The sequence below is a fragment of the Pogoniulus pusillus genome, chromosome 2 (genome assembly GCF_015220805.1).
Source record: "Pogoniulus pusillus isolate bPogPus1 chromosome 2, bPogPus1.pri, whole genome shotgun sequence".
NCBI lineage: Eukaryota > Metazoa > Chordata > Aves > Piciformes > Lybiidae > Pogoniulus > Pogoniulus pusillus.
In genome coordinates, this window is record NC_087265.1 from 7,257,200 (window position 1) to 7,283,184 (window position 25,985).

General features: G+C 49.3%; 1 protein-coding gene across 2 annotated transcripts in view; it reads left to right on the forward strand.

The window, feature by feature from the left end:
• Positions 1 to 25,985, forward strand: part of GPD2 (glycerol-3-phosphate dehydrogenase 2) — an 80,542-nt gene continuing 54,557 nt past the window's right edge. For both annotated transcript variants that reach the window (XR_010304998.1, XM_064155212.1), the window contains exons 1-4: positions 1 to 138; positions 15,522 to 15,630; positions 20,447 to 20,618; positions 24,905 to 25,029. Coding sequence is in view for 1 of the 2 variants with exons in the window: in XM_064155212.1 (XP_064011282.1) it covers positions 15,529 to 15,630; positions 20,447 to 20,618; positions 24,905 to 25,029 (399 nt within the window). In the remaining variant the exon portion in view is untranslated. The remainder of the gene's footprint in view (positions 139 to 15,521; positions 15,631 to 20,446; positions 20,619 to 24,904; positions 25,030 to 25,985) is intronic.

Consider the following 25,985-nt stretch of genomic DNA (forward strand, 5'->3'; position numbering starts at 1 on the left):
TGGCTGCTGGAGGCGTGCCGCGGGCGGAGGAGGAGGCGCGGAGGCAGCCGGCCGCTTCTACCCCCCCCATCCCCACGCTTCAGCCGCCGGCCGGCAAGCGGAGCGCAGCGGTGACGCGGGCTGGCCCGGGCTGCTTTTGTGAGTGGGGATGGGGTTTGGGCTTCGGGGGGCGCGGGGGGGTTCATGGCCGTGCCCGCCGCGGGGGTGGCTGCGGGAGAGCCGGCAGCGGGAGCAGGGAGCGCTGCGGTTTGCGGCAGCCTCGGCTTCTGCACCGGCAGGAACCGACAGCGATCGCAGTGGCGCTGCCTCCGTTCCGGGTCTGCCTTCTGGAGGGTACGGTGGAAGCTCACCCTGCCGCGGCTCCCAGCCGCTCTCTGCTACCTTAATTTGGCTTTTAGGTAGGAAGGACGAGCAGAAAATGGAGTGTACGGCTGGGCTATGGCAGCAGCATGAAGCCCTTGGCAGCTGTCTCGTTGGTCCGGGTGTTGTCACCCTGCTGGGGGCTGCGTGTCCCCATCAACTGGTGGCTCTGCTTATGGAGAGGTGTTTGAACGTGGCGCACAGCTGTGCATGACAAGTGGGGCATGCAGAACTGCTTAACTAGCTTTTCTTTCTCAGAGATGGGAAAGCATCTGTCGTTAAAGCATCTTCCATTACAGAACCATAGAATTGCTTGGGTTGGAAAAGACCTCTAAGATCATCAAATGCAACCATCAACCCAACACCATCACGGCCATCAAACCATGTCCCACAGCACCGTGGCCATGCATTTCGTGAACACCTCCAGGGATGGTGGCCCCACCACCTCTCTGGACAGCCTGTTCCAATGCCTGACCACTCCTGTGGAAAAGAAATTGTTCCAAATGTCCAACCTAGCCCTCCCCTGACACAATTCCAGCCTATTTCCTCTTGTTCTATCACCTGATGCTAGGGAGAAGGGTCTAGCTCCCACCTCACTGCAGCCTTCTTTCAGGGAGTTGCAGAGAGCAATGAAGTTTGCTCTCAACCTTCTCCAGGCCAAGCAACTCTGATTTCTTCAGCCGTTCCTCATAACATTTGTTTTCTAAACCCTTCACCAACATGTCCTCTTATTTACACATTTCCTATTACTGAGCATTTCCTATTATTAAATAACAAAATGAGTTTTGGGCATAGCTGGAGTTGTGCTGAGCTCTGGAGAACAAAAGTTGTTGCTTCTCACCTGCATTGAACATCTTCATGGGACCACTTCTGGGCGAGAGCATCTGGGTGTAACCAGTACGTCCTAAACTTATATTGAGTGCTTCTCCCTTCTAAGCAGCCACTTCAGCAAAGGTTTGTCAGCCCGTGGCTGCAGGAAAGGGTGTGAATTGTGTGTATGGAGACCTTGAGTTGAAAGCAGAGTTGCTACCTGCTGAACTGGCTCTTCACAGGTTGCATCGGGTTGGAAGGCACCCTCAAAGGTTGTCTTGTCCAACCCTGCTGCAGTCAGCAGGGACACCTCCAACTGGAGCAGGCTGCCCAGGACCATCAGTAGGACTCGGTACTGTTTGCAGCCTGTAGTGAAGTCACAATGAAAGCTGTTTCCTTTCCACCTGTTGTTGGAAGCAAGGGCTCTCCTTTCTCCACTCTGGAGTAGCTGCACTTTTCTTCTGCTTGCTGCCCTTTTTTTGTGTCTCATTAGATCTGTTTGAGGTCTCACACCAGTGAGCTGTGCCTGCTGCAGCTGTGCTGAGCTTTCTGAATGCAGCAGTAGCAGGAGCATCTCTCCAGCCTTGCTGGGCGCAGTCGGGTTCCAGCTACACTCAAGACAGCTGCAGAAGCAAGGACTACTCGCTCTTGAAGGTGTGGAGCAACATGGAGGCTTGAATATGTTAGCAGTACAGACTCTTGCAGCTGTCTTCCTGTGGCTCACTGGTATGAGGACACAGCTGAGACTTCCCTGAATCATGAGACTGCTCTGTGTGTCTCACTTTCATTCTCTGTCTGCAGTCTGCTTCTGCGCTGAGCTCCCTTTGAACCGTAACTGCCCTTCTGCTGTGGGCTTTCCACCTAGAAACTTTCCCTGCTTGAAAGTCTCACTCTGGTATAATTACTCTATGTTGGCCTGAGGTCCCTTTGTGAGGCAGTCTTTTGACTGTGGATGAGAAGCAAGCTTGGAGACTCAGCTATTAGGAGTGAGGTGTATTATGAAGCGATGTTAATCAGACCTGGTTTTTCCTCACTTGTCTGTGGGTATGATTCCTTAGAACTGAGAGCCACAAAGATGATCAGAGGGCTGCAGCACCTCTTCTGTGATGACAGGCTGAAAGAATTTGGGCTGTTCAGCTTGGAGAAGAGAAGGCTCTGGGGAGAGCTTTTGACTACATTTCAACATCTGAAGGGGACCTACAGGAGAGATGGGGAGGAACTGTTTAGAAGGGCCTGTGGTGATAGGACGAGGAGCAATGGTTTGAAAGTGGAGCAGGATAGATTTAGGTTGGACATTAGGAGAAAGTTCTTCACAATGAGGGTGATGAGACACTGGAACAGGTTGCCCAGAGATGGATGGTCCTGCTCTGGCAGGGAGGTTAGACTCAATGATCAATTTTGGGTCCCTTCCAACTCCTAGCATCCTCTGTGGTCCTGTAGGTGTCGTGGAGACCTCATCCTTGGAGACATTCAAGGGCTAACTTGATGTGACCCTGGGTAGCCTGATCTAGTTGGAGATGTCCCTGCTGACTGCAGTGGGTTGGCCAAAATGACCTTTGAGGGTCCCTTCCAACCAGCTGTGATCTGTGAACCTGCATAAACTGCTTCAGCAGTAACTGAAAAGGAGTTCACAGAGACTCTGATAGCTGAGGACCTTTAAGGGTTGACACATGAGCTAAAACCCAGCCTTTGCTCATTTCTTAGCAGCACTAAGCAGAACGTTGTTAATTTAATGTTAGCCATTTACCCATTTGATTTAGTCTAAGTTTGGAGGACAGTTCTGAGTAGCTATCACATGAGGCAGTCTTTTCTCTGGTGACTTGGTAATCTGTCACTAATGGAAACTAGATGGATGTGATGGGGTCAAAGGCCGTTAATGCAAACCAGTTTCCTCAGTGAGAGCTCATTCAGGTCCCTTTCTGCCACCTGCCTTGTCTTCTCCTAAGCTTCAGCAAACATTGTGCTTTTTCCACAGGCAGTTTGCAGTTGCTCCTCAACTTTCACATGGAAATGTCTTGATGGTTTCAAAACAAGGCTTTTGTTCCCCAGCAGCTCTGTTGGGCAACAGCTTTACTTTTGTCACAGTGCTTGGTTGCAGGCTGGCAACAGGACTTGCAGAGTTCTTCTGATTCTTAAGGATCAATTAATTATTACAAGAAGGACACAGAACTTTTAGAGTGGGGTCAGAGGAGGTGATCTGAGGGCTGGAGCACCTCTGTTGTGAGGACAGGTGCTAATCTCTTTTCAGTGATGTCCTGTGATGGGATGAGGGGCAATGGACACAAACTGGAACACAGGAAGTTCTACCTCAACATGATGAACCTCTTTGCTGTGAGGGTGCTGGAGCTCTGGAGCAAACCATTTGCACTCAAAAGTAGTCTATGGTATTGTGGTGTTGCTTTTAGAAACATCTCCCTCTGTACTCAGCACTGGTGAGGCCGCACCTTGAGAACCAGGTTCAGTTTAGGGGCACTCACTACAAGAAGGACATTGAAGGACTGGAACAGGTCCAGAGAAGGGCAGCAAAACTGATAAAGGATCTGGAGAATAGGGTTGGTGAGGAGCAACTGAGGGACCTGGGGTTGTTCAGCCTGGAGAAAGGGAGGCTGAGGGGAGACCTGCAGCAACTTGAAATGAGGTTGGAGCCAGGTTAGAGTTGATCTCTTCTCCCCAGTAACAAGTGATAGGATGAGAGGAAATGGCCTTAAGTTGCATCAGGAAACATTTAAGTTGGGCACGAGAAGAAACTTCTCTGAAAGGATTCTCAAATGTTGGAACAGGCTGCCCAGGGAAGTGACTGAATCCCCATCCCTGGAGGTGTTTCAAAGATGCAGAGATGTGGTGCTGAGGGACATGGTTTAGCAACAGCCTTCACAGAATTAGAGAATGTTTGGACTCAAAAGTCTTCTCCATCCCAAGCAATTCTGTGATTCCATGATTTTATATGCCTAAATATCTGCCTGTGAGCCAGGCTCCCCAGTGAACATGTAGTTCCATCTCAAAGGGGTTTTTAAATGCTGGATGAACTCACCCCCAAGCAATTCTGTGATTCCAAGATTTTATATCCCTAAATATCTGCCTGTGAGCCAGGCTCCCCTGTGAACCTGTAGTTCCATCTCAAAGGGGTTTCTAAATGCTGGATGAACTGGCCCTGAGTTATGTCCTGGTGATGCTGATGGAGCCCAATCTGGCATTTCCCTGTGGCTGGGGACAAAGGCTTGGGCTATGCCTTTTTTGGGTTTGTGTGTGTGTGCTTAGCAAAGTGATTCTGCACCCAAGTGCTGTTTCTGATGTGGAAGTTGCATTGTGTGCACACCCTGCCCTGGGGTTGGGTTTGCAGGTTCTATCAGGTCTCAATCTTTATTCCAGTCTATAAACCCAGGCCACTTCCTGGGCACGCCTCAGGAATCACCTTCTCTCTAGTTAAGTGGTGCAGGTTTGTGTGTGCAGGTCTAGGCCCAGCCTTGCAGTAAGCAAACCACTTCTTCTAATCCTTGCTTCTTGAGTGTTTGACTTGGAGGGGAATGAAAGCCATGGATGTGGTTCAGCCACAGGAGCAAGCTGGGCTGGTGGCTGATCCAATATCAAAGATGAGTGGAATGAAGGACATCAGGAAAGATCTAGATTGACTTTAGCTGGGAGGTTTCATTCAGTTGGTGGCCAGTCACAAGTGGTCTTCCCCAGGGCTCAGTGATTGACCTGTTCTCTTTGATATCTTTATTTAGCCCTATGAGAAGAGGCTGAGGGAGCTGGGGTTGCTTAACCTGGATAAGAGGAGGCTCAGGGGTGACCTTATTGCTGTCTACAACTACCTGAAGGGAGGCTGTAGCCAGGTGTGGGTTGGTCTCATCTCTCATGCAACCAGCAACAGAACAAGAAGACACAGTCTCAAGTTGTGCTGGGGGAGGTATAGGCTGGATGTGAGGAGGAAGTTGTTGCCAGAGAGAGTGATTGGCACTGGAATAGGCTGCCCAGGGAGGTGATGGAGTCCCCATCCCTGGAAGTGCTTAAGAGAAGGCTGGACATGGTCTAGTTGATTGGCCAGGGCTGGGTAGTAGGTTGGATTGGATGATCTTGGAGGTCTTTTCCAACCTGGTTGGTTCTATGATCAGTGATCGGATGAGGGGATGGAGGCATCCTCAGGAAGTCTTCAGATGACATTGAATTGGATGACAGTGTTCATCTGATGGAGAGGAGGAAAGACCTACAGAGGTGTCTGGCCAGGCTGGATCAATGGGCCAAGGCATATGGGATGAGGGTTAACAAGACCAAGTGCTGGGAAACTTTAGCTTGGACATTAGAAGAAAGGTCTTCACTGAAAGACTGGAACAGGCTGCCCAAGGAGTTGGCTGAATCCCCATTCCTGGAGGTGTTTCAGAGAGGCAGAGATGTGGTGCTGAGGGATGTGTTTTAGCACCAGCCTTGGTAGGTTTAGATAATGATCTGACTCAGTGATCTTAAAGGTCTTTTCCAACCCAAACAGTTTTGTGATTCCACAATTCCAGTTAAGGTGCTTGGTTTTCAGCCTGTGCAGGTTTGTTGTGTGTGTGGTGGGCTCCATGGCTGCTGTTAAGCCCTAGAAAGCAAGAATGACTTTTTGAACTGGTTAAACTAAAGATAATGTTGGCACAGGGACAGAATAAGGTGGAAATCTTCCTTGCCTACATGTAGTGAGACTGGAGAGTCGATTTCCCACCCCTTGCATTGCAGATTTTGAAGTTGTCTTTCAGTAGGGCAAGAGGGAATTGAAAGACTTTTCCCATAAACCTTCATCAGTATCTGATGATGCTTGGGTGCTGGGAAAGTTCAACATACTCATGACCTCAGCGTTTCTTCTCTACTTAGTTCTTAAGTGCAGTGCTTGGGATTGCAGCCATCACTAAGCATCCCCTGGGGCTCAGAAGGCCTCTGCTTCCCTTGCAAGAGGTGACCTAGCTGAAGTTCCAAGAAAGATCTCGAAACCAGGCTTTTCCCTCAGCACCTGTAAGGCAGCTTTCTTGGTGGGAGGGTAATGAAGCAGCAGAAAAATAAGTGGTTAGATTGCACAGAGATGTGGTTGAGGTCCTATTGCTAAAGACATTTAAGATCAGGTTCAATGTGGCCCTGGGCAGCCTGCTGTAGTTGAAGATATCCCTGCTGACTGCATGGGGGGTTGGACAAGATGACCTTTGAGGGTCCCTTCCAATCCAATGCAATCTGTGAATCTGTGAAAACAGAGTGGAAAGAGAAGCCAAACAATTTTGTTCCTTGTAGGATACAGCTCAAAGCAGTTGGGATATCATTTGCTGCAGGCTGGGAAGTTCTTGATACCTGAGTATAGAGAGCAAAGGAAGAGGTTTGAATGGGCACCATGAGAAGCAGGGATCTCTCTGTGTGCCTGACAAACACCCCAGCTACTCTGGAGCAGGGTAGCCATGCTCCTTGTCTGCACTGCAGTGTGGGAAGGACTTGCTTCAGATGATAAACTACTGTTCTCTTTCATGATTAGAGCAGGTGGCCAGTGGGGACATTGGGTCTGAAGTTCTGTCTACAGGAACTTAGAAATCTGTGGTGAAGTCCTTGGCTGAAAAGGGCTTGGAAGCCTGTGAGCTGTTTGGATATTGTGGGTTCTCTCTCTGTGCTTGGTTGGTGAGGAAGTTCTTGGGTAATTACTCAATTTGGATTGGTTTTAAGCTGAGCAGATTTAGTCTGGGTCTTAGGAAGAAGTTCTTTGATACAAGGGTGGTGAGACTCTGGAACGGGTTGCCCAGGGAGGTTTTTGGATGCCCCTTTCCTGGAGGTGTTCAAGGCCAGATTGGATAGGGCCTTGAGCAACCAAGTTCAGTTGAGAGGTGTCTCTGCCCATGGTGGGGAGATAGGAGTATGTGATGTCTAAGGTTCCTTCCAACCTAAGCCATTCTGTGTTTCTATGATTAAAGTGCCCTAACTTGTGCTTAAGAACCTAAAGTAGCCACAAGAGGCTTTAGGAGAGGACCTGGGGAATGGGGCTCTGCCAAGATGTTGGCTATGTTTAAACTGGAGGAGGGCAGATTCAGACTGGAGATTGGGAAGAAATTCTTTCCAGTGGGAGTGGTGAGACACTGGCACAGGTTGCCCGGGGAGGTTGTGGATTCCTCCTCCCTGCAGCTGTTTAAGGTCAGGCTGGATGAGGCCTTGAGCAGGCTTGTCTGGTGAGAGAGGTCCTTGCCAACCCAAACCATTCTGTGCTTCCATTCTAGGTTTTATACCCACTGGAATTCATCTTTGCTCTGTGGCTTCCTTATAGCTGTGGCTGATAATGGAGAAGTCATAAGTGCATGAGTCAGTGGCCCAGGCTTGTGCCAGTGAGGTAGATAAGCTGTGACTGCCCTTAAAAGTGTGCTACTTTGTTCTCTTGATTGCTGTTGTTGCTGGTTAGGTAATAAGTAGGGCAGAGATGAGACCTGTGCCAACTGAGGAGAGAGGTGCTTGGTGACTACTAGGAGTGTTGCAGGTGAAGAGTCTTCAGTTTAGGTTGGTTTAAGCTTTAATCACTTAGGTTTAAGATGCTTAATCAAATACTGTGGTCTGACACCAGCAGATTGAGGGAGGTTCTCAATTTCTGCCCTAGTGAGGCCACATCTGCAGTTCTGAGCTCCTCAGGTCAAGAGAGACAGGGAACTCCTGGAGAGAGTCCAGTGGAGAATCCAAAGATGCTGAGGGACTTGGAGTATCTCTGTGAGGAGGAAAGGCTGAGAGACCTGGGACTGATGAGCCTGGAGAAGAGCAGGCCCAGCAGGGATCCGATCAATGCTCAGCAATATATGATGATTGAGGGTCAAGAAGATGAGGTCCAGGCAGTGGTGCCTGGTGACAGGCACCAGGTGCCAGGACAAGGGACAACAGGCAGAAATTGGAACCCAGCAGGTTCCATCTGAGCAGGAGGAGAAACTTGTTTGGTGTGAGAATGCTCTGGGGCAGGGTTCCCAGAGTCTCCATCTCTGAAGACTTTCAAGGCCCACCTGGATGTGTTCCTGTGTGACCTGCTTTAGGTGATCCTGCTTTGGTACAGAGGGTGGACTCAATGATCTCCAGAGGTCCTTTCCAACTCCTACCATTCTGGGATTGTGTGATCAAAAGCTGAGTTAGAGAGAGCTGAGGATAGATGACTTCAGCTCTTTGGAGATGCAGAGACAGTGCAGGACTCTCAGCTTAGCCTGGAGGAACATCAGTCTGGGGCTCTCATCATGCCAAACTCACCTGGGAAGGTCTGGGAAGGGGTGAGACAGATGGAATGAGAGGGTGCTGCTGTGCCCGTGGCAAGCTGGTGATGAGAAGCCTTCTATTTTTGCGCCTGCCGTTGGGTGAGTCACTTCATTAGCTGTGTTGGTATAAGCTGGAATGGGAGGCGCCCAGATTCCATGGTGATGGCCTCGCAGAGCACACAGACACACAACACACCAGATTGGGTTTCTTCTCCTCAGCTCGCAGGTTCTGCGTCTCCGGCGCCGCGGCTGATGGCAGCACGCAGGGCGTCACACGCTCCTCGCGCGGAGCTCCTCGGCTTGGCTCCATCTGTCTCTTCCCTTCCACTAGAGCAGGTGTCTTCCTTTGCTCTCCAACTCCTGCTTCTGTGTCCGAATGTGCCACCAGGGAGTGAAGCTTGAGGAGGGCAGAGATAAACTGGAGATCAGGAAGAAACTCTTCACAGTGAGCTTGATGAGACACTGGAACAGGTTGCCCAGGGAGGTTGTAGATGTCCCCTCTGCGGAGGTGTTCAAGGCCAGGTTGGTTGAGACCTTCAGCAACGTGGACTAGTGGAAGGTGTCTGTGCTCATGGCCGTGGGTTTGGAACTAGATGATCTTAAAGGTCTCTTCTAACCCAAACCATTCTATGAATCTATGAACCAATCCTCTTCCTTTCCTCTTTACTCCTTCCTCTCATTCTTTTTCCCAGCTCTGGCTATGTGCACCTGGGACCCAGCCCCTGGACCTTCATTTTAGACTCCAGAAGAAAATGTTTCCCCATGAGAACAGTTGGACACTGGAATCATCTCTCAAGGGAAGCAGTAGATTCCCTCACATGGCTCAGGGTTAAGACTCAGCTTGACAGGCTTCTGGGCCACTTCATTTCAACTAGATTATCACCTAGAAAGGCTGGGCCAGATGGTCCCTTCCAACCTGGCATTCTGTGATAATTAGAAAGCAATTGAGTGGAGAAATGCTGGTGGTTCCAGCACTTCCTTCTCCCTCTCCTGGCCTACTTGGGGGGTAGCAGGTTGCACAACTCCAGAGAAGATCCAGCCCACAGCCTTGCAGCTACCTGAGCTGGACATTTTGGGAAACCAGGAAGTCTCTGGAAGGCTTTCTGTCAGCTGAAGGAGAGCTGTGGGCTGGCAGGTACTTCTCTTCAGGAGCACCTGCTAAAGACAGGTGTTGGAAGTCACTTTGGAAAGCAGGATCTAAGTTGCCTTTGTATGCTCTGGGGTTTATAGACATGAGGCTGAAAGCCAAGTGGAAGGATCTTGTGTTTCAAAAGTGTATTAGTTTATGGAGTGGAGCTTTTGAGCATGGTGCAGGAGGTCCATGGTCTGTTAGCTCTGAGGTTCACTCAGTGAGCTCACTGGGACAGGGTCACTGGTCAACAGTGGGGGCTCTGGAGTGGGAGCTTCCTGTGGACATGTCTCTTTCATGTGTCTTTACATCACAACAAGAGGGAAAAGAAAGCTGGTAAAGGGTCTGGAGAAGAGGTCTGGTGAGGGACTGGGATTATTCAGTCTGGAGGAGACCTCTGAGGTCTCTACAACTCTCTGTAAGGAAATTGGAGTGAGGTGGGAGTTGGTCTCTTCTCCCAAGGAACAAGCAATAGGATGAGAAGAAACAGCCTTAAGTTGCCCTGGGGGAGGTTTAAGTTGGTCATGAGGAACAATTTCTTCACCAAAAGAGTTGTCAAGCCCTGGAAGAGGCTGCCCAGGGAGGTGGTGCAGTCACAGTCATTGGAGATGTTTGGGAAGCAGGTTGGCATGCCACATGTGGACATGGTTTTGTGGCCATGGTGGTGTTAGGTCAACAGTTGGACTCTGTGATCTCTGCCAGCTTTTGCAGCTGAAACAATTCTATGGTTCTCTGATTCCGTGGCTCTGAGGTGCTGGTGAGGAAGTGCAGCGCAGGAGGGAGGGGTTCCTGCAGTGACAACAGCTTTTGGGAACTGCTTCAGCTCTTGGAAACTGAAAGTATGAGTGTGAAGCTGCTGGGCTGTTTCTGTTTCATGTAGGCTGCCCTTCTTTCCCTCACACTTTGTGTCTCCTTCTGAGATTAAAGCCTATTTCTTCTTCCCAGGAACTCTTTAAAAGCTGGGACTTTGAGCCTGTGTTCCTGTGGACCTTTCCAGATCTGGTTGACTGGGGAGGGTCCCTGTGGGTTATTTAACTCTTTGGACAGATTCATAGAATGGGTTAGGTTGGAAGGGACCTCTAAAGATCATCTTGTTCCAACTGCCCTGCCATGGGCAGGGCCACCTTCCACTAGATCACACTGTGCACAACACCCACTCCTTTCTTCATGCCACAAGTTCTTCCTGTGCTAGTCAGGAGCTCCTTGCTTCTCCTAGAGCTCATTCCAGAGCCTGTAAGGGCCTTCAGCGCCCCCTGGAATCGAGGTCATGGGTCCAAAAGATGCTACTGATGGCCTGGATTGAAACTAAGGATAACATGTGGGTTGTCAGTGTCAGATGGCACAACATTCATAGAACCATTGAATGGGTTGGGTTGGAAGGGACCTTAAAGATCATCCCGAATCAATACAGGCAATCAACGATCTTTGGTTCCAACCCCCCAGTTCCAACCCCCCTGTCATAGGCAGGGATGTCCCCCACCAGCCCAGGTTGCTCAAGGTCTCATCCAGCCTGACCTGGAACGTCTCCAGGGAGGGAGCATCCACAGTCTCCCTGGGCAACGTGTGCCAGTGTCCTACTGCCCTGTCAAGAATTTCTTCCTCATCTCCAGTCTATATCTCTCCTCTTCCAGCTCAAAGCCATTGCCCCATGTCCTGTCACTGCAAGCCCTTGTAAAAAGTCTCTCCCCAGCTCTCCTTTCAGGTATCTTGGCAGAGGAACCACATTCCATGTGGGAAGTGGCATGCAGCAAGGTCTCCCTCAGAGACATCAGGACAGCTTTACCACCAGCTCAGTGTGCACAGAGCCCAGGAGGAGTAAGAGGCTTTCTGAATGTCCACTTGTGGGCCTTTCCCTCAAGTTGATCCCCAGAAGGGCTGCTGGTAGCACCATGGAGGATCAAACAGAGCACAGGTGGTGGAAAGGGAAGGAATGAAGTCCAGATAGTGACACCAAAGGCTGTGCTGTGCACACAGAAACAAAACATTGCTTAAGAAACCCTCGTCTTTTGCAAGCAGGGAGCAGAACTTGAGTCCTTTCCAAGCTGAGATCAATAGCTTGTAATGGAAACCCAGTTTTATTGCAGTGCAAATTGGGACAGCAAACAGCACAAGAAGGGATGCAGTGAGAAATCAGCCAACTTCCCATGACTGTTGCTCTGAGTCACCTTTAAACTGGTTCAAACAGGGTGCTTGAGGCCTTGAGCAGCCTGGTCTAGTGGAAGGTGTTCCTGCCCATGGCAGGGGGGGTTGGAACAAGATGATCTCCCTTGTCCCTCCCAGCCCAAAACTTTCTATGAATCTGTGATGTCATACTGGGAGGAGTGGCTGATAGAATGTCGTGCTGCCATCCAGTGTGATCTGGACATGCTGGAGAGCTGGGTTGGGAAGCAATCCAATGAAATTTAAGAAGGGCAAGTGCAGAGTTCTGCATCTGCAGAACAACAACCTCAGGGATCAGCACAGGTTGGTGTAGCTCTGGGAAGAAGGACCTGGTGGACAGCAGGATGACTATGAGCCGGTGATGTGCTCTTGTGGCCAGGAAGGCCAATGGTATTTTGGGGTGTATCAGGAAGAATGTGGCCAGCAGGTCAAGAAAGGTTCTTTCCCCCCTCTACTCTGCCCTAATCACAGTATCACAGTATCATCAGGGTTGGAAGAGACCTCACAGATCATCAAGGCCAACCCTTTACCACAGAGCTCAAGGCTAGACCATGGCACCAAGTGCCACGTCCAGTCTTGCCTTGAACAGCTCCAGGGACGGCGACTCCACCACCTCCCCGGGCAGCCCATTCCAGTGTCCAATGACTCTCTCAGGGAAGAACTTTCTCCTCACCTCCAGCCTAAATCTCCCCTGGTGCAGCCTGAGGCTGTGTCCTCTCGTTCTGGTGCTGGCCACCTGAGAGAAGAGAGCAACCTCCTGGCCACAACCACCCCTCAGGTAGTTGTAGACAGCAATAAGGTCACCTCTGAGCCTCCTCTTCTCCAGGCTAACCAATCCCAGCTCCCTGCCTCTCCTCGTAGGGCTGTGCTCAAGGCCTCTCCCCAGCCTCGTCGCCCTTCTCTGGACACACTCAAGCATCTCAATGTCCCTCCTAAACTGGGGGGCCCAGAACTGAACACAGTACTCAAGGTGTGGTCTAACCAGTGCAGAGTACAGGGGCAGAATGACCTCCCTGCTCCTGCTGACCACACCATTCCTGATGCAGGCCAGGATGCCACTGGCTCTCTTGGCCACCTGGGCACACTGCTGGCTAATGAGGCCATGTTTGGAATACCAGGTCCAGTTATGAGCTCCCTAGTGCAAGAGAGACAGGGAGCATGAGAAGAACATGGACCTGTTGGAGCAGTGTGGTTTAGTGGTGACCTGACAGCACTGGGTTGATGATACCAAAGGTCTTTTCCAACCTTAATGATTCCATGATTCTGTGCAGGGTTTTGTGCTTTGGCCCTCACCCTTTCTCCCTAAACTTGGATGTGGTTGAGGCCCCAGCTTTCAAGGTCAAATTTCGTGGTACCCTGAGCAAGCTGATCTTCTTGGAAGAGTCCCTGCTGACTGCAGGGGGATTAGACAAGATGACTTTTGAAGCTCCTTTTCAACTGATGCATTGTGTAATTCTGTAAAACATGGAAGGGACACACTTGTCCTGAGCACCAGTGTCTCAGCAGACATGTCAGCTGGCATGCTACAAGATGCTAATTTGGACTTTCTCAACTCCCATGGCTTCTAGAGCATCTTATGTCCCAAGAACAGGCACTTGCCACCTGCTGTTCGTGAGGTGACTCCTTTGCAGGTGTGTCAGGTGTGTGAAACCACCAGCCTGCAGTCTAAGGGTTATTATTGTTACAGCTCAAGGGGATCTTACGGTGCAAGAGTGCAGTCTGCAGAGTGCTGGGGTGATGTGTGTGTATTCACTGTCACCATGTGCATCCTGGGGCTGTGGATGGCTTCTGAACTGGTGTTTGTTGTCATGGCTCTTTTATGGTGGTGAGACACTGGAATGGGTTACCCAGGGAGGTTGTGGTTGCTCCCTCCCTGGATGTGTTCAAGGTCAGGTTGTATGAGGCCTTGAGCATCCTGTTCTAGGGATGGTGTCCCTGCCTATGGCAGGGGCTTGGAACTGGATAAGCTTTGAGGTCCCTTCCAACCTAAATCAGTCTATGATTTTGCTCAACAGCCTCAGTTCCCTCAGCTACTCCTCACCAGCTCTCTTCTCCAGACCACTGACCGGCATCCTTGCCCTTCTCTGGTCATGCTCCAGTGCCTCAATGTCCTTTTTGAAGTGGGTCCCAAAACTGAACTGAGGCCTCACCAGTGCCCAGTAGAAGGGGATGATATCTGCCCTAGACCTGCTGGTCAAATTGTCACTGATCCAAGCCAGGATGCTGGTGGCCCTCTTGGCTGCTTGGGCATATGCTGGCTCATCTTCAGCCACTGTTTACACAACATCCTTCTTGGACTGATGGGGCAGTGGAACCTCCTTGAGTATCCAAAGGAAGGTCTGATCCTGTTGATCAGGCCCTGCATGAGGCTACCAAGGCCTCTTGGCATTGGGAGCCACCACAGCTCCCTGCTGCTGGCCTGGTGCCGCTTTAGGCCAAGTTGAGAGTCTGCTGGCATTCAAGTGCTGGCACGGGGCTGTGACACATCTCCTGCTTCTGCTCTAAACCTTAACGCTGCTAAATCCTTGTCTGGAGGCTACAGAGTGAGTCTGGGGCTGGGACAAAGACATCTTCATGAGCAGAGAATTGGAGAGCTGATGGACATCCTCCAAATGATGTTGTGCTGTTTCTAACGTGGTGTGAGCTGCCGGGGTCCTGGAAGGCAGGATGAGGCTGAGCCTGCTTAAGATGCAGGTCAGCTCCACACAAGTTCTTCATTCAGTGGCTGAACACTGGGGCTTTGAAGAGTTTTCCTGACCCACATAGGGTTGGTTTGAATCCATCCCTAGCCAGATGATCGAGTTCTGCCCTCATTCCCAGCCACTTCATCTTGTCCACACTCTTCTTCTGCTTCTCCCTGAAGGGTCTGCTTCCTGCCTAGCAGTGCGTGGCTCTGTCACCATTCCCAGGTAGGACAGGCTCTACTGGTGGGCAGAGAACAGAGGGATCACAATTCCTGGCTGGAAAGCAGAATGGGGTAAATATGGTGGTAGAATGTTTGATGGGATAAGAGGGCAGCTCAGCTGAAGGTGACCCAAGGGCTTGTAGTGATAGGATGAGGGGTGATGGCTTTGAACTGGAAGAGGGGAGATTTAGACTGGAGATAAGGAAGAAATTATTTCCAGTGGGGGTGGTGAGACATTGGTCATGGATGTCTCCCTGGATGTGTTCAAGGCCAAGCTGGATGGGGCCTTGAGCAGTTTGGTCTAGTGAAAGGTATCCTTGCCTGTGGCAGAGGGTTGGAACTGGATGATGTTTAAGGTCCCTTCCAACCCAAATCATTCTATGAATCTATGAAACTAGTTTCAACCCCCCCTGCCATGGACAGGGATAACTTCCTCTAGACCAGGATACTCAAGACCTCATCCAATGTGGTCCCTTCCAGGGAGTGGGCATCCACAACCTGTTACAGACTTTTCCCACCCTCACTGTGAAGAATTTCTTCCTAACCTCCAGTCTAAATCTGCCCTCCTCAATCTTCAATCCATTGCTGCTCATCCTGTCACTGCAAGTCCTTGTATAATGACCTCAGGAGATTCGTCTCAACACTTCAACTGATCTAGTTGAGGATGCCCCTGTTTACTGCAGAGGAGGTTGGACTAGATGACCTGTGGAGGTGTCTTCCATCCCAAACCACTCTCTGGTTCTAAGACAAGGTTTGCTGGCTCAGCTTGCACAGCAGATAGCAGAGCACTCCACTCGCCTCTATTCAGGACCCCCTTTATCAATCATTAACATTGCCCTAAAAATCACTAATGAATGCATTGCCACTACAAATTACAACCTGCCATGGGTTCCTACGAAAGGGGATTAATTTTTCTCTCTTCTTTCTCTGGCAGTGCCAAGATGGCATTTCAGAAGGCAGCGAAAGGAGCGGCTCTGATTGGCGGAGGTGCCATAGCAACAGTTTTTGGCCTCTCTCAGTTCTCTCAGTATAGCAACCAACACGTAAGTATTGGTGATCATTTCTGAGCACATCTGAAACTTCACAGCTGCTGGAGCGTCTGTCAGGCTCGTTTGCTTGGGCAGAGAGTGCCAAGAGCCTCACTTTCAGCTTCTTTTGGCAGGTGCTAAAATGAAGGGTGGTTCACCATTGGAGGTCTTCAACCAGTGGGTTAGGCTGCACCCTGAGTATTGTGTCCAGTTCTGGGCCCCTCAATTTAAGAAAGAAGTTGAGGTGCTTGAACATGTCCTGAGAGGGACGCCAAGGCTGGTGAGGGGGCTTGAGCACAGCGCTGCAAGGAGCGGCTGAGGGAGCTGGAAGTGTTCAGCCCAGAGAAGAAGAGGCTCAGGGCAGACCTCATTGCTGTCTACAACTACCTGAAAGGAGGTTGTAGCCAGGTGGGGTTGCTCTCTTCTGCCAGGCACCCAGTGACAGAACAAGAGGACACAGCCTCAAACTGCACCAGGGAAGGTTTAGAAGAGATGTTAGGAAGAAGTTCTTCACAGCAAGAGCGATTGGCAGTGGAATGGGCTGCCAGGGGAGGTAGTGGAGTCACTATCCCTGGAAGTGTTTAAAAAGAGACTGGATGTGGCCCTTGGTGCCATGGTTTAGTTAATTAGAAAGTGTTAGGTAATATATGTTGCACTTGATGATCTCAAAGGTCTTTTCCAACCTGGTTAATTCTGTGATTCTTGGGAAGCATTTTTCATGTGTAAATAATGCCCTTTGTGTACTGAGTTGTAGATAACACTAAACTATGTGGGAGTGTTGAGAAGAGGAGGCTGAGAGGTGACCTCATTCACGTTTATAAATGTGAGGGGTGAGTGTCAGGAGGACAGAGCCAGAATTGTCTCAGAGATGCCCAGTGACAGGATAAGGGACAGTTGGTGCAAGCTGGAGTGTAGAAGGTTCCATGTGAACGTAAGGAAAAACATTTTCACTGTGAGGGTAACAAAACAGTGCTGCCTGGAGAGGTTGTGGAGTCTCCTTCTCTGGAGACATTCAAAACCTGCCTGGATGCATTCCTCTGTGACCTACCCTGTTGGGGAGCTTGGACTAGATGATCTTTTTAGGTCCCTTCCAACCCCTAATATTCTGTGATTCTGTGTTCTACTGGAGTGTGGGAGGGCTCTGCAGAGGCCTCTGGCCAGGCTGGATCAATGGGCCAAGGCCTATGGGATGAAGTTTAACAAAACCAGGTGCTGGTCCTGCACTTGGGTCACAACAACCCCAATGCCTCCAGAGATGGGGCAGAGTGGATGAGTACTGCCCAACAGAAAAGGACCTGGGGGTGCTTCTTGGCAGAAGCTGATTATGAGCCAGTATGTGTGCCCAGATGGTCAGAAAGGCCACCAGTATCCTGGCTTGGATCAGCAAGAGTGTGACCAGCAGGACCAGGGCAGTGATCGTGCTTCTGTACTGAGCACTGATGAGTGATCACACCTTGAGTGATGTTTTCAGTTTTGGTCCCCTCACTCCAAGAAGTACATTGAGGTGCTAGAGCATGTCCAGTGAAGGTCAATGAAGCTGGTGAAGGGTCTGGAGAACAGGGATGGTGGGAAGCAGCTGAGGGAACTGAGGTTGTTCAGTGTGGAGAAGAGGAGGCTGAGTGGAAACCTCATTGCACTCTGCAACTGCATGAAAGGAAGGTGGAGTGAGGTGGGGGTTGGTCTTTTCTCCCTAGTGTCAGGTGATAGAAGAAGAGGAAATGGCCTGAAATTGTGCCAGGGAAATCCCCAGGGAAAAATCACAGAATAGAAGGGGTTGGAAGGGATGTTCAGATCCAACCCCTCCTTTCAAGCCAGCTTCACCTAGAGAAGGTTACAGAGGAACACACAGAGGTAGGTTTGGAACGTCTCCAGAGGCAGAGATTCCAGCACCTCTCTGGGCAGCCTGTTCCACTGCTCTGTTACCCTTAGATTAAAGAAGCTCCAGACCTCCAACCTGCCTCTGCAGCACTGATCATATCCCTGATACCAGGACTTGGTGGTGTTGGGTTGATGATTGGGCTCAATGATCTTTGAGGACTTTTCCAACTGAAACAATTCTATGAACAGGGCCTGCTTTGGGGCTTTTTAAATGACTTCATTTTTCTCTATGGCTCAGGATGATGAATTTGACTTCTGCAGCCTACCTGGAGCTTTACATTAGCACATGAACAGGAATGTTGCTTATGGATTCCTAGATCACTTCAGAAGTCCATGATTGAGTTCCAACTGCCAGGCTGAATTTTCTTCTCGCTATGAGCGCAATCAAACCCATTCAAGGAACTCTTGCCTGAGGAGCTGTAGATATAAACAGCAATTGCTGGTTGCAGTAAACACACTTGGTCATGCCAAACTAATCAGGGTGGTGCAGATGGGATCCCTGCATGCAGCTTTTCTTCTCCCTCACAGCTAATTGACAGCAAGATGAATCATGTCTCCATCAGCTCCTGGTGGGCGCCGCCACGCTTATCCATGTCCTCTTGCTGTGCCTGTGGCTACTTGCTTGGGGCTGTGCTCCCTCATAGAATCACAGAATTGTTTGGGTTGGAAAAGAGCTCTAAGGTCATCAAGTCCCAACTGTCAAACCACACTACCATGGCCACTGAACCATGTCCCAAAGTGCCACGTCCACACATTTATTGAACGCCTCCAGGGATGGTGACTCCATCACCCCTCTGGGCAGCCTGTTCCAATGCCTGAGAACCCTTCCAGGGAAGAAATTTTTCCTAATGTCCAACCTGAATCTCCCCTGGCACAACTTTCCTCTTGTCCCCTTTACACCATTGGTTGCACTTTATGTGATGAAAACCAAAACTACAGTCAACTCCAGGCAGTGCTTGCTGCACCTTGCTACTTCTGAACTTACAGAATGAAGTTATTACTGAAGTTATTCCTCCAAGGGAGGCCACAAAGGTGATCCAAGGCCTGAAGCACCTCTCCTATGAAAACAGGCTGAGAGAGTTGGCATCGTTCAACCTGGAGAAAAGAAGGTTCTAGGGAGACCTAAGAGCAGCTTTCCAGAATTTGAAGTGGGCTGCAGAAGGGCTGGAGAGGGACTTTTGATAAAGGCTTAGAGTGACAGGATGAGGGCTGATGGCTTCAAACTGTAAGAAGCTGGACTGAGATTAGAGGTGAGGATAAAAGTCTTCCCCTTGAAGTTAGTGAGGCAGTGGAACAGGAGGGGTCCAAGTCCAGGTGTAGTAGAAGGTGTCCCTGCCCAAGGCAGGGGGGTCAGAACTAGATGATCTTGAAGGTCCTTTTTAACTCAAAGCATTCTGTGAATCTATGGATCTGGAATGCCATCAGTGTACCAGATTGCACCAGATGATCTTGAAGGTATCTTCCAACCAAAGTGATTCTGTGATAGTGAAAGAAAAGTTTCTACTGTACCTTGAAGTATGTACAACTTTTTAGTGCTGATGGGGAGAGAGTGGGGCAAGAAGTGACAACGTGCAGAGTCATTGGTCAGAAGAGTAAGGTGGAAGCTGAACTTTTGAAGTGCCACAGCTTTGTACCTTGCCTGGTGATCTTTGCCAAGTGCCTCACATTGGTGTGCAAACAGCAGGGAGGGGAAGCTGGAGCTGGGAGGCTCATCAGGATTCACCTCTCTGCTTCACTTCAACTCAACCCCTCCACTGTCTGTGTGCCTCAGAGCTCCCTGAGCTGCAGGGCTGGCAGCATCTGCGTCTCTGTTTGAGGGCTGTGGTGGCTTCAAACAAGCTGCTAATTAGGAGACCTTTCGTTGCTCTGCATTTGTAGTCAGTGGCTAAGCCTGGGCCACAGTTTGTCAAGTGCTTAATGTGGCTGCTCACATGCCTGGAGGTGAGCAAGGCCCTGCCTGAACACTGAAGGCAACCCCAGCAGAAACCACAGTACTGGGCTCAAGTTGTGCTAGGAGAGGTTCAGGTTGGCCAGGAGGAAAAATGTCATTCCAGAAAGGGTTCTCAGGCACTGGAACAGGTTGCCCAGGGAGGTGGTAGAGTCACCATCCCTGGGTGTTCAAGAAACATGGATGTGGTGCTAAGGGATGTGGTTTAATGGTAGTAGTTTAGCTGTAGTGGTGGGATTGTGAGCTCTGCACGAACGGTTGGACTCGATCAGCTCAAAAGTCTCTTCCAACCTCAACAGTTCTGTGATTCTATAAAAATCAGTAGTGGTGCTGTAGCTGGAGTGTCCTGGTGTGACCCAAAGCAGAACCAATTCTGGTCAGGGATGGAACTTTCCAGCTCAGGCTCTTGCTTGTAAGTCACTTGCTGAAGTTCAGGGCAGGTTGGCACAGCCAGGAGCTGCTTCTAGCAGGGAGAAGCTGATGAGGAGAGGTCCTGCCAAGGGCTGGCTGCAGAAAGGCTCTGCTTGAGACTTGCTCCTCTGCACACCAAAGGCACTGCCACAGCTTGGGGGGCAACAAGACAGAGGTGGCACCTGTGGGGAGGAGCAGCCAGGACAGATGAGGGGCCTCAACTGTCCCAAAAAGAGATTCACAGATCTCAGAGTGGTGGGGTTGGAATTGTCAGCTGGCATCCTTAGGTCCTTTTCTGCTGGGCAGTTTCCAGGCACTCCACCCCAAGCCTGGAGTGTTCATGAGGTTGTTGTGACCTAAGTGCAGCACCCAGCACTTGGCCTTGTTTATTCTTATCCCATTGTCCTTGGCCCATTGATCCAGCCTGGCCAGGTCAGAACCTCCTGCCCTCAGGCAGACCAATGCTCTATAAACTTACTGAGGGTGCCTTCATCCTCTTAATCCAAATCATCAATAAGGATATCAAGAGAATAGTGTCATAAAAAATCAATGTGATAAACTTAGGTCCTCCTGTGCTGTTTCTCCTCTCTGCAGGGTACCTTTGTGCAGGTGCAGGCTGCAGAAGGTGCAGCAGCTCCACTAAAGGACCACTTCCCCACAAGAGAGCAGCAGATTGCAAGGCTGAAGACCACAAGCGAATTTGATGTCCTTGTTATAGGTGGAGGAGCCACAGGATGTGGCTGCGCTTTAGATGCTGTCACTAGAGGTAAGGCTTGGAAGTTTGATTGGGTTCTTATTCTTGAATGATCTGGTTTAGAATGCATTGACTGTGTTGGCTTTGAGGTATAGAGAAGGTGAACAACAAAGTCCTGGTTATCAAAGTTCCTCTGCTCTTGGAAGCTGGAAGGAACTTGAAGAAAACCTGTCATTGCCTGGTGGTGTTTCAGCAGAGGCTTCATTGTCCACGTGCTTGTGTGTGGTTGTCTTAATACAAACCTTTTCTTGCTGGATGTTCTTGGATGGACTTCTCAGTCTCTGTTGCTCCTTACTTGGTCCTCATTTATCTACAGTCACCCTTCGCTTGCTTGTGCAGAAGAGTGTCTGCAGGAAATTGAAGGCAAGACTTGCCCAGCACTTCAGCAACTGTGCTGAAAGGACTGAGCATGAACTCTAGCTGAGGCTCTCCAGCCTCTATTTCTTCTAACAGGAGATAGCTCAAGAAATATGTGGACATGGCACTTTGCAATATGATTTAATGGCCATGGTGGTGTTGAATTGATAGTTGGACTCAGTGATCTTAAAGGTCCTTTCCAACCCAATTAAGTCTGTGGTTCTATGATCTGCAGCTCTGCTAACTCCATGTGGCTGCTAAGTGTATTGTAGGTTTGGAGTCTGGATTTTCAGTCTGAAGGTCCTTGCAGTTGATATGTGCTCCCATTTCTAGGGGATTAATGGTGTAACTGGGTTAAGAACCTCCTAGAAGCAGCTGGATTGATGTTGACATAGAAAATGCTCAAAATAAAGCAAGTTTCAGTGAGTGCTTTCTCTCTGCCTGCTGGAGGATGGGAGTGTGAGTGGTGATGATTGGTTTTTGCCCAGCAGAGACCTAGCTGTTGCCCAAGTTGGTCAGTAGTGTGGAAACACTGTTTAGGGAGGAAAAAGCAGGATGTTTGTGCTGATGCCATCTGTGTCATCCACCTCACACAGCAGCTGTATCTGGTCAAATTATAGTGGTCATGGAGGTGTTGGGTAAAAGCTTGGACTTGAAGATCTTAGTGGTCTTTTCCAACCTTAATGATTCCATAATTAAATTGGACACTTCTCAAAGAGAAGAAGTCATTTAACAAGTTTAATGCAAATAAGTCTTCAGATCCAGAGATGGGAATGCAAGAGGGGCTGTAGCACCAGCTCCTCTTCTATTAAAATGCTTTATTCACCCAGAATTTCCTGGGTTTACCCCAGACTGGATGTGAGGAGGAAGTTCTTCACCATGAGAGTGGTGAGAGCCTGGAATGGGTTGCCCAGGGAGGTGTTTGAAGCCCCATCCCTGGAGGTATTTAAGGCGAGGCTGGATGAGGCTCTGACCAGCCTCGTTTAGGATAGGATGTCCCTGCCCATGGCAGGAGGGTTGGAACTGGCTGCTCCTTGTGGTCCCTTCTAACCCTGACTGATTCTGTGATTCAAAAGGTGATGCAGAAGCTTATCTTGGAATGTCTTCCTTCAGTAGTTGTTTTCAGTACCATCAACCCACGAAACACAGAACCAACCTTGCCAAGTTTCTGTGTTTGTAGACCTTGGGTTTAGTTTTGGAATTAAAATGAGGACAAAATAGTAGTGTAAAACAGAGTAGATGGACATAAATTTCTTCAACATGAAGATCTACCTCAGAAATAGGAGGCAAAAACCTCCAGAGGTGTTTTGTGCCTTGCTTTGAAGGATGCTTGTCCAGAAGGTGTGATAATGGATGCAGCAGATAGGTCTGCACCATTGTGGAGGTCCAAACTCACATCTGGTGATGGATTTTTTTCATATGTTATGAAAAATAACCTTGGATCTTCTCACCTCATGTGCTAGGATGAAAGGAAACAGCCTGAAATGGTGCCAGTGGAAGTTTAGGTTGGAGATTAGGATCAATCTGTTTGCTGCAGGAATGGTCAGAGATTGGAACAGGCTGCCCAGGGAGGTGGTACAGTCACCATGCCTGGAGGTTCAAGAGGTTCAAGAAAAACTGTGGCCATGGCACTTTGTGACAGGATTTAACAGCCATGGTGTTGTTGGGTTGATGGTTGGACTAAATTGCCTTGGAGGTCTTTTCCAACCCAAATAATTCTATGATTCTGTGAAAATGCAGTTGTGAAGCACACAGAGATGTTTGCAGGTCATCTGTGGTTATCCTTTCACACTCTGGTGAAATCAGTGGTGTTCTGAAGTGGCAAATACGCTCCAAGGCTTTTGGTTAATGAGTTATGTATTGGTGTTGTTCATTGATGGGACTTGCTTTTTCCTTCTGTGCACTTCACAACAAATTTTGCTTTTCCTGTGGTTGATAGGTCTGCAAGAAATCATTTCTGATGGTATCCATTCATCTTCAATAACACTGGACCAAAATAAATGACTCTGATCTTTGGAAGCTACCAGTAGTAGATTTGTATTTTGGAGTTGGTGGAGTCTCCATCTCTGGAGACATTCAAAACCCACCTGAATGTGTTCCTTTGTGACCTTCTCTAGGTGAACCTACCTTGGCAAGGGGGTTGGACATGATGATCTCCAGAGGTGTCTTCCAACCTCTAGCAAACTGTGATTCTGTGAAAAGTTTTGGGGAGGCCAGTAGGTGGTAGGATATCTGTTCCCCAACCTCTAACTTAAAACACCCTTCCCAAAGGGTGAAGGAAAGACCCAGGGGGTGACTCCTGATGCAGTTGATGCTCTCCTCCTTGAATGTCTATCATAGTGTTGCACCCTTCCTGAAGATGTTCAAGGCCAGGATGGATGAGGCCTTGAACAACCTGGTCTAGTGGAAGATGTCTCTGCCTATGAAACAAAGTGATCTCTCAGGTTCCTTCCAACCCATTCTGTGATTCTGTGAATCTGTTCATCAGCTGTTTCCTGCAGCTCTTCCATCACACCACCTTCTGGCAGCCTCCTTCACAAAGAAGATGCCAGCACTTGCCTTGTGCAAGGGAGGTAGTGGCAGCAGCAGTGGGGTGGAGGGTTTCCTAGCCATTGTCACATGAAGCTGTGGTGTACTTAGACCATGAAAAGCTTCTTCCTGGCCTTCAGGGTAACCACAGTTCATAGAATCATGGAAAGGGCCTTTAAAAGGCATCTAGTCCACCCTCTTGCAGTCAGCAGGGGCATCTGCAACTAGAGCAGGTTGTTCAGAGCCCTAGACAACCTGACCTGGAATGGTCCCAGGCATGGGACATCTCCCACCTCTCTCTGCAACCTGGGCCAGGCTCTCACCACCCTCAGTGTCAAAGATTTCTTCCTTCTCTCCAGTCTCAATCTCCCTTTTTCAGTTCAAACCATCACCCCTTATGATGGTTTGTTTTGGCTCTGCTTAAAAGTCTGTCCTCAGCTTTCTCATCATCCCCTTTAAACACTGAAAGGCCTCCAGGAAGTCTCTCTGGAGCCTTCTCTTCTCCAGGCTGAACAACCTCAGCTCTCTCAGCCTGCCACACTCCAAGTGCTGATAGAACAAGCAATGAACTCTTTGGCTATAAAGCACTTGGAGGTGACAATTTGGGTGACCATCTCTGGACCCTGTGCACCTGTCTGTGTCAGGAACACCTGTGAGTGGTTCTGAGTCATTTTAGAATCATGGAATTGTCTGGGTTGATAAAGACTTCTAAGACCATCAAGTCCAACCAACCCAACACCACCATGGCCAGTAAACTATATCCAACAGTGCCATGCCCACACATTTCCTGAACACCCCCAGGGATGACGACTCCACCACCTCCCTGGGCAGCCTGTGCCAATGGCTGACCACTCTTGCATGACAGAAACTGTTCCTCATGTCCAACCTAAACCTCCCCTGGCGCAATTTCAGGCCATATTCTGCAGCCATATCTCATCATTAACATTTTGTGTCTTTGTCCATCATGTTCTTTGGCTCCTTGAGCACACCCATGACTGGATCTCCTCTGGCTTTGGGCACCTCTTGAGCAGCCTGCCTGTGGGGTGTGTGTCTGTGTGTGAAAGGTTAGAGCTCTCTGCTGCAAAGAGTTAAAAATATTGATGAAAATCTTCTCTTCCTGAGGTGTAATTTGCTGGAGGGAGCGTGGCCCCTGGAATGTACTTAATGCCTTTCCAGTGTGGAATATCCAGCTTTTAATGTGCTGCTGCTGAAGTTCTGCTTTGACTTTTCCCTCAGGAAGGAGGCTAAAATTTGTCATTACAATATAGACACTGCAGCACACTTTGAATACCAATTTCTCCATGTACAGAGTAATTTTTCTTGTGATTGTCTCTACCCTAGAGAAGTGTCTTTAATGAATTACATACAAATTGTGTAATTTAAGAAGTTAATTTGGTTTTCTGGTAACACAGGACTAAAAACAGCCCTTCTAGAAAGAGATGATTTCTCATCAGGGACCAGCAGCAGGAGTACTAAATTGATCCATGGTGGAGTGAGGTATCTTCAGAAGGCCATCATGAACTTGGATCTTGAGCAGGTAATTGTTTATGCTGGTTGTTAAGCAGCAATTGCTGGTAGACACTTCCCTTGTCCCAGTCACAGACAAGGCTCCCTTTTCTTTTTGCAGTGCTTGGCTGTTGTGTTCCACAGTCACTGTACCTAGAAAACATCTCCACCTGAGCTTCCTGACTTGGGAGCTGGGTGCTGCTGCCTTTTCCTCACTGTCTATTTCCAACCAAACTTGTGGGGTGTGTTTATTTGGGGAAATGAAAGCAGAAGCAGAGCTGGGTTCTGAATAAAAAGAGCTTCCTGCCTGTCAGGATCAGGATTTGGGGGAGCAAAGTTTTATCCTCTTCATTCTGGAATGGGGAGAGAAAATAGGGTCCAGGAATGGTTAGATGAAAATGGTTTTGTGTCTTCATGTGTGGGTGGAAATTGATATTCTTCTTTTGAGAAGCTGATTTGTCTTCTGACTCAAAATATGTCCAATACCTGAAGTGGGCTACAGGAAAGGCAAGGAAGTTCTTTATACTGAGGATAGTGAAACACTGGAATGGGTTGCCCAGGGAGGTTGTGGATGATCCCTCCTTGGAGGTGTTCAAAGAGTATGTTGGATGAGGCCTTGAGCAACCTGTTCTAGTGGAAGGTGTCCCTTGGATGAGGCCCATGGTAGGGGGATTGGAACTGGATGATCTTTGAGGTCCCTTCTAAACTAAAACATTCTATGATCTATGACTTTTAGCAAGGGCTTGTAGTGCTAGGATGAGGCACAGTGGCTTTGAGCTAGAAGAGAGGAGATTTGGACTGGAGATCAGGAAGAAATTCTTTCCATTGAAGGTGGTGAGACACTGGAACAGGTTGCCCAGGGAGACTGTGGATGCCTCCTCCCTGGAGGTGTTCAAGGCCAGGTTGGCTGAGGCCTTGAGCAACCTAGGCTAGTGGAAGATGTCCCTGCCCATGGCAGGGAGTTTGGAAGTAGATGATCTTTAAGGT